General features: G+C 38.3%; 1 protein-coding gene across 2 annotated transcripts; it reads left to right on the forward strand.

The window, feature by feature from the left end:
- The first annotated feature begins 256 nt into the window (after window positions 1-256).
- On the forward strand, window positions 257-8,430 carry LOC101262223 (DDT domain-containing protein PTM-like). Of its 2 annotated transcripts, XM_004242059.5 has the most exons (10): window positions 257-566; window positions 822-1,767; window positions 2,403-3,107; window positions 3,275-4,127; window positions 5,188-5,479; window positions 5,608-5,732; window positions 5,831-6,297; window positions 6,377-6,405; window positions 6,488-6,949; window positions 7,041-8,430. In XM_004242059.5, the coding sequence occupies exons 2-10, from the start codon at window positions 953-955 to the stop codon at window positions 8,000-8,002; spliced, it is 4,710 nt and encodes a 1,569-aa protein (XP_004242107.1). In that variant the 5' UTR covers window positions 257-566; window positions 822-952; the 3' UTR covers window positions 8,003-8,430. The 2 variants fall into 2 exon arrangements, with proteins under 2 accessions (XP_004242107.1, XP_069155545.1); XM_069299444.1 differs by lacking the exons at window positions 257-566; window positions 822-1,767 and adding an exon at window positions 2,088-2,227.
- The last annotated feature ends 96 nt before the right edge of the window (window positions 8,431-8,526 follow it).

Consider the following 8,526-nt stretch of genomic DNA (forward strand, 5'->3'; position numbering starts at 1 on the left):
ATAATTAGCAAACTATAACTATGGATAATAGTTAAATTATTTTTGGGTAACTATAAGTGAAAATTCTCCTACAATAGATGAGAGTTTGAGATAATTAAAAATAAAAGTAGGAACCAAAACTCTAAGTTTATCTGTCAAATAATATAAATATAATTTATTATCATGGAAGAAAAAATCTTAAACGGTTAAAAAAGAAATCATTTAGATGAGTCGGAACTAGTTTAAAACATGGGATTGTCGATAAAAACAAGAAGAAGAAAGGAAGACGGTTAAAAAAAATACTGTAGAATTTTAATTTTTCTTTTATTCTCGGGATTCAAATAGCTTCACACACCGCCAAATTCGCCCGAGTCACGAGTTTGAAACTCAGAAAAACTGAGTTACCATATATTTCTAAGCCCACTAAATATATAAATGGAGAACCCTATTCACTATAAACTCCTTGTAGCAGAGTGTGATTTTTCCGTTTAGGGCAGAGAAGCCTCTTCACCGTCCACGTTACAACTCCTCTCATCGCCGGAACCGTTTCAAATCTTCATCACTGGCGCTGCTTCTTCTCTAACAAGGTATGTGTATGTGTGTGTGAATGTTCAATTTATATATCAGTTTAGTGCGAATGTATGTGTGGATGGATACAGTGTTTTATCCTTCGTACATAACGGTAGCTGGAGACTTATATGTTTAAGTTGAGTTCAAACCTTAATATCGACTTAAATATACAGATTGAATGCTTCATAATCTGCTGACTTTTTTGGTTGTTGTTTTGAGTTATTGCGATCTATGGACAAAATCCTAACGTATTCATTGTATATGTGAAATAGGTGCAATCCGAACCGGTATAAGTAACAAGGTGATCATTACTGTGGTGAATAACTGTTTTGTGTTGTGTTTTAAAAACAAAACAAATTGGTGTATGGTGTGATTTGGACAGATTGTGAATTTGATTGGTAGAATGAGGGCTTCCGTGGACAGATCAGTGAGGCGAGGCAGAAAAAGGCGTCAAAACTATGTTCAGAATGATCAGGTGGATCCGAATGGGAAGAAACGGGCAGTAGTGTTGAGGCCTAAGGCATTTTTGGGAACATATGTTAGGAAGAAGTTTAAGGGCTGTCGGAAATATATGGGGAAGATCATATCTTATGATACTGGTTTGTATAAGATTGTTTACGAGAATGGAGATCTTGAAGATATGGATAGCAGTGAAGTGAGGGTGGTTTCGTTGGAAGATGATGAGTTGAATGGTCAATGGTTGAAAAGAAAGAAGAAGCTAGACGAAGTAGTTGCCAAGATGGAGGCAACAAGTACTAAGTCTTGTGTTGAGAATCCAGCTGAGCCAATTAATGGCGTAATTGATAAGTTTGAGCCAAAAGATCGGGGCATAGGTTGTTCAGATAAACTTGAGGTCAACCACCAAGGACGTGATTCTGATTTGGTGAATGATTTGTCTGAATATTATATGGAGCAGGATTTGAGTTCAGGGGTAGAAGTGCCTCTAATTCCTGCACCTCAACTGCCTCCTTCATCTAACAGTATTGGTATTCCAGAGGAGTATGTATCATGCCTCTTGTCTGTTTATAGTTTTTTACGGTCGTTTAGTATCAGATTGTTTTTATATCCGTTTGGACTTGAAGATTTTGTGGGAGCACTCAACTGCTCTGCTCCAAACACATTGTTCGATTCTGTTCATGTTGCCCTTATGTGCGCTTTGAGGCGCCAACTCAACAAGCTGTCATCTGATGATTCTCTGCTTGCATCCAAGTGCCTAAGGTAAGCATATCTAATTATTTCATGAAGGAATTTTTCATAATGTGGTTGATTGTTTGAATGAAATTTTTGATTGTTGAATACTTTTAATGAAATTCTGTTTTCATTCTTATTTCCTTGAGTGCTGCCACCATTCTTCCACAAAAATATATGAAACGGGAAGAATGTCTCGAGATCTGCTTGCAGAAAGAAACTAAAAGCTAGATAGTTAGACAGGGTTATCAAATTGATAAGCTCAATTTACCTATTGCATTTATGACACTATACAGTTACATTTCTACTTAGTCTGCTTGCACTTGCACAGGGTTGTTCTGCCGCTGATACCTTCCTAAAGACATTGGAATGCCATGATTTTCTGATAGCCCCTTGGCTAAAAGTCAATCTACTCTCGATTGTGAATGAATAATTTCCACAATTCCACTACAACTATGCAACTTTATTAGCAGAAGACAATTGCCTTCTGGTAATGACATGATATTTCAACTGTCCTATGTTATCCTTATTGATTTACATTGCTCATATGTCTTTCTATGGATGAGCAGAAGTCGGAGAACTTCCCTTTACATTGCATATTTATGCTTATTATTCTTACATTATTTCATGAAAAGTCTGAATTAACTTATGCTGCTTCTTGTTAGGGGCATTGATTGGGGCTTGCTTGATACAATTACTTGGCCAGTATATCTAGTTCATTATTTAACAGTAATGGGATACATAGAACAACCTGGCTGGAAAGGTTTTTATCCCCATACTTTGCAGAGGGAATATTACTTGTTATCTGCTGGAAGGAAGATCATGGTTTTGCAGATTTTGTGTGATGATGTTCTAGAATCTGAAGAAATAAGAACAGAAATCAACATGCGTGAAGAATCAAAGTTAGCCATTGAGTCAGATTTACTTACAGATGTTGCTTGTGTCAGTGCACCAAGAATAGTGCATCCCAGGTATGCCAAAACTTCTGCCTGTAAGGGACAAGAAGCAACCGAGCTCTACAAAGAAAATCATGAAAGAAAGCAGGGTTGTAGTACAGATAATTTAGGACCCAAGGTTAGTAACCAAGATTATGTCTCTGGCGGAGTTCAAAATAGTAACAGTGATGAATGCTGTCTCTGCGCCATGGAGGGGACTTTGCTTTGCTGTGATGGGTGTCCATCGTCTTACCATGCAAGGTGCATTGGAGTTAGCAAGACACATATACCAGAAGGGGAATGGTATTGTCCTGAATGTACAATCAACAAAATTGAACCAAAAATTACGAGGGGAACAACTCTGAAAGAAGCAGAGCTTTTTGGTGTTGATTCGTATGGACAAATCTTCATGGGTACTTGCAGTCATTTGCTTGTGTATGTCTCTATAACTTCTTTTCGGATAAACTCTGTTCAGTTTCCTTATTTGGCTGTTGGCTGATTTCTATTTGGAGATATAGAATGCACTTAAACCTTTGTAATTTAGGCTGCAATCAGCTTTAGCTCTGTCTCTTTCTGAAACACATTCTGATCTTTGGTTGTAGGTTGAAGACCTTGGCTGGCGCAGACTCTATTTTCAGATACTACAACGTGAAGGACATTCCCAGAGTCCTGCTAGCACTTAATGCAAATGCACAGCACAGTACTTTATATCAGGAGATATGCAAAGGAATAATGCAATACTGGAAAATTCCTGGCAATGTCTTTTTCCCTGATGGTGAACTGTCTTTAATTGGTTCAGACAGACCAAATGGAACAAAATTTACTTGTTTCTCTTCATTGTCACTTAGTTCATTGATCAAGGGAAGTGCTGAACAAGTTGGAGTGGAATATATTGCACCTGGTGGTTGCTTTTACATGGGATCATCCTTTAGGCCTCAACAATACATAAATAGTTATCTGCATGGAGATTTTGCTGCATCTGCTGCTGCAAATCTAGCTGAACTTTCTCTCGGAGAAAACCAAGGTAGTGAGAGTCATGCTTCAGACAATAGGCAGAAACATTCTGCCAATGCTTTACTTCAAGCAAAAGCTTTCTCATCAGCAACAACACGCTTTTTTTGGCCGAGTACTGAAAAGAAGGTTGTGGAAGTACCAAGGGAAAGATGTAGTTGGTGTCTTAATTGTAAGGCTGCTGTGACTAGTAAGAAAGGATGCTTGTTAAATGCTGCAGCATCAAATGCCATTAAGGGGGCAGTAAAGATACTTGCTGGTCTTCGTTCTGCAAGTGTTGGGGAGGGAAATCTACGTGGTATTGCTTCATATATTATATTGATGGAGGAAGGGTTATGTGGTCTGACAGTTGGTCCTTTTCTAAGTACAGCTTTTAGAAAAGAATGGCGTAAACAGGCAGAAGAAGCTACTAGTTGCACTCTGATAAAGTCTCTTCTGCTTCAAGTAAGTTATTTTGTTGATTTTGTTAGCACCTTCATCAATTCCAGTTTGTTGGTTGACTAGATGAAAAATAGGTTTGTTTCGAGGAAGGATGTGAACACCGAAGAAGGAAATGTTGGTTAGTTCTTTAGGAGGCAGAACTTGATGTGACCACAAATAAGGAAAAGTTGGTTTAGTTCCCTTAGGGATCAGAACTTATAATTTCACATAATTTATTTTGTTATAAATGGCAGAGCTGTATACCTACTTAGTTTTATTTGCTTTTTCTACTTCCAAACGACAAGGGGAATGTCAGTTATTCCCCCTCTTCTCTTACCTCCTCTTCTCTGCCTCTCTTTTTTCACCTCATCAGCTCATCCAAACATTATTCCTTTACTGAACTATAAAATTAGACATTGCAGAGCGTTCATTGTAAACAATTTTGATTTAATAATACAAGAAAATCTACTAAGTTAATGTTATTGCTCAAGGAAGCTAGTTGTTTAGACTACTGTTTTATTTTATTATGACTAATGTTGTTGCTATTAAATAATGAGAGAATCACATGGGAACTAAATGGTGGAAAAGTTACCATCAGGCATCAGCACTGAACAACTTCTAAAAAGTTCTGAGGCTGGATGAAGTTCAGAGGTGCATCAACACCATTTGCACATGAAGCTTTTGCCCTCAACTTTGTGCTTGTTTATTGAGGAATTATTTTTCTTCCGCAACTGGTGTAATGACATGAACCTTGTGCATTGATTACACTAGCGGTTCATCAAACTGAATTTCAATAATGGATCTGACATATACTACTCTGCAAAATCTAAAATTTCTTGCACTCTTGATTTGATATTTTACGAATTTATGTGATAAGAATTGAATACTTGTTATTTATAAACTGGTAGCTTTGCATTTACATAAGAAGCCTTATCCCAGTTTTAAACTTTTTCTATGCGTCCCCAACTGTTGATTTTCCAAAGTGCTACTGAATCCAATTGTAGATTATAGATATTTTTTACATATGACGTGACCTATAGAGAGTATATTCTTCATGCTAAATAATAAAGTGTATGCACTGCAGTTTGAGGAGAATATCCGGTCTGTTGCTTTTTCTGGGGACTGGTTTAAGCTTGTTGATTGTGGGGCATCTGAATCTTCCGTCACTCATTCAACTGCTGGTGTTGTGGAATCATCTCATAAGCATAAATCAGGGAGGCGGGGTAGAAAACCATTGCCAATGGTTAAAGTAACTGCTGATGATTGCAAAAATAAACCGAAGGACTTCACTTGGTGGAGAGGAGGCATACTCTCAAAGCTTCTCTTCCAGAAAGCAGCTCTACCTCGATCAATGTTGAAGAAAGCAGCGCGTCATGGTACCTTGTGTACCCAATGAACTTATTTTTGCCCTTCATAGAAAATTTAATATTTTTGTTTTTATAAATTCAGTGGAATACAAATTTTGGTGTGGGGGAGAATCCACTGACAACTTTTACTCGAGCAGGTGGTCTGAGAAATATATCTGGTATTTGTGATGCTGAAGGGTCCAAGACTGCCAAAATAAGCAGGCAGCTTGCTTGGCGAGCTGCCGTTGATGTGTGTAAGACAATATCAAAACTTGCACTTCAGGTGATTTATGACATTGCAATCGATGATTTAATTCCTTTTGTTCTGCAGAAAAGTCTGAGTCAGGCTATGTATTCTGATAATGTTTGGTAATGTAACAGGTCAGGTACCTAGATGTGCATGTGAGATGGAGTGATCTTGTTAGTCCTGAACAGAGCCTCCTGGATGGAAAAGGTCCCGAATCAGAAGCTTCTTCCTTTAGAAATGCTTCCATATGCCATAAACGAATCGTTGAAAATGAGGTTAGATATAGTGTTGCTTTTGTAAATCAGAAGCATCTCCCATCTCGTGTCAAGAAGAGTATAATAGAAGTAGAGCAAAGTCAGGAGAAGGGAAAGGAAAAATATTGGTTTTCTGAGTCACGGATTCCTTTGTATATAATAAAAGATTATGAAGAAAACTTGGAAAAAGATCTCCGCTCAGCCAACAAGTTTGCCGATGCACTTCCCAAGTTGCAGAGAAGGTGCTTGGTGGCTTCTTGTAAAGATATATTCTCTTATCTTGCACAGAAGAGAGACGGAAATGCTAAATATTGTTGTGCTTCATGTGAAGTGGTTGTGTCACTTAGGTACCCATTTAATGTATATCTCAACTTTCCTTTCAGCTCTTTTATTCAATCCTTTATTGATGTGATCCCTCTTCTCCAGGGACGTAGTCAAGTGCAATACATGCCAAGGTACTAATTGATCAGCTACTTTCGCACATCAGTCTGTGCATCAGCAATTGATCTATTTAACTTCTGAGAATTTTTCTTGTAGGTCTCTGTCACAAGCAATGTACATTTAGTTCAACAATTATTGGTAATGAGGAGACTGAGTTTTTGACCTGCAAACAGTGTTATCAGAATAGAGCTTTAACACAAGCTGAAAGTAATCATGAATCTCCTACTAGTCCTTTACTCACGCAAGGAAAAGACATTCCAATTCCTATGTCAGCCAGAAAAGGAGGAAAAGTTGGTAGTTCTAGCAATCCATCTGCATCTACTGCGACTCTAAAGCATTCTTCTAAGGCGAAGCTTGCTAGTTCAAATTTGGCGACACGATGGAAGCACCACTGGGGCATTATTTGGAGAAAGAATAATGAGGATACTGGTGATTTTAGATCTAAACACATTCTTCTGAGGGGAAATCCAGATTGTGATTCAATAAGACCTAGTTGCCGCCTTTGCTGTAAGCCATATGATCCTTATCTAATGTATGTCCGTTGTGAAACATGCACATGTAAGTTTTTTCCACGTAGGAATCTTGTATTTTTGTCTTGAGTTTGTTGGTCACCTTTCTTTGGGTTTACAATTAATCTCGTGAGTCACAGGTTGGTACCACGCTGAAGCTGTTGAACTTGAGGAGTCGAAGATTTTTGAAGTGGTGGGGTTCAAATGTTGCAAGTGTCGTAGGATTAAAATGCCCATCTGTCCTTACTTAGATCCAAGAAGCAAAAGACAAGCAGTGGAAAGGAGGATGTGCGCAAGGGCTTTAAAAATGGATAGACAAGGAATTGATTCTGGGTTCATTTCAGAGCTACAGAAAGATGAGAATATGGCCACTCCAGCTTTAGAGGATAGTAAGCCTCTTGTTTCTGCTGTTGAAGAACTTACTGAGCACTTTCAAGTGGGTGATTGTGAACGGAATGTGGAAACAATATCTGTGCAAGGTCAAAGAGAACAGTCAGTCAGAAGTCATATAGAGAATGAGACTGATTTGAAATCTTCTGAGTTATCCACTCCTCATGGAGGAAACATAGTGTTTCCTAAAGATGAAATGCCAACTCATGTTGAACCGGGTGCTAAGCAGCTAGTAAGAAGACATGTAAGACTTGAGAAGGATTCAGATACCCCTTTTGCAAGCGATCCCGTGAATGTTCTGAGGAATACTTCAAGGGAGAGTTCTGAGGAATATGGTCATGAATGCAAGTATATGGAGTTTGAGCCTCAGACTTGTTTCTCTTTCAATGATTTACTTGCATCGGATGATCTTGGCCTATTGGATGATGGAGTTGACTCGTCTGCCACTATAAACAAGGATGTTGAAATATCATCAGGGTTTCTACCCAATAAGAATGCTGATACGTCTTATGTCAAGCACGAGCCTGCAGTTAGTACAATACCTACTGCTTCTTTTACAGCTCCATGTAAGTTGTGTTCACGTAAAGAACCAAGCCCTGATCTTTGTTGTGAAACATGTGAAATATGGATCCACCGTCATTGTTCACCTTGGAATGACGAGGATTCTGGACAAGATGATTGGAAGTGCGGCAACTGTAGGGAATGGAGATGATTGATGCTTAATCACTATGTAAGGGGGTGCATCTTGGGCATACACAATGGTTGATTGAAGGGGCTTACCCTTGCTACTTCTCATCACAATTGGAGAATGAAACATGAGAAAGCCACTCGTGATCTGCATAATCAAGTTCCATCATTTGGTATCACTGGTTTTGTCATAAAAAAAACGTATACTTTCCCCATGATACAAGAGTAATTGGGTTGATTCAGAAAGACTTCACCATGCACAGATTCTTCAAGAAAAGATTATTCGGAGGTTGGCCTTGATGGATAAGCAACCTTTCTCATTGGTACTCATCTGATATTTTTTACTGTAAAAAGAGGCCTTACAGTTGCCAATTCTTTTCGTTATCATTGAAAGAAAGACCTAAACGTTTAAATAGAAAGAAGACGATATGATATATTTACCAGTTCATATAATGGTTGTTGTCCTGCATTTTCATCCACTAGCCTTAATAGCTTTCACAGCTCAAGACAAGCAAATATGAAAAATAATCCTATGCTGCTGTATTAACA

This window comes from Solanum lycopersicum, chromosome 6 (genome assembly GCF_036512215.1).
Source record: "Solanum lycopersicum chromosome 6, SLM_r2.1".
In the NCBI taxonomy this organism is placed as follows: domain Eukaryota; kingdom Viridiplantae; phylum Streptophyta; class Magnoliopsida; order Solanales; family Solanaceae; genus Solanum; species Solanum lycopersicum.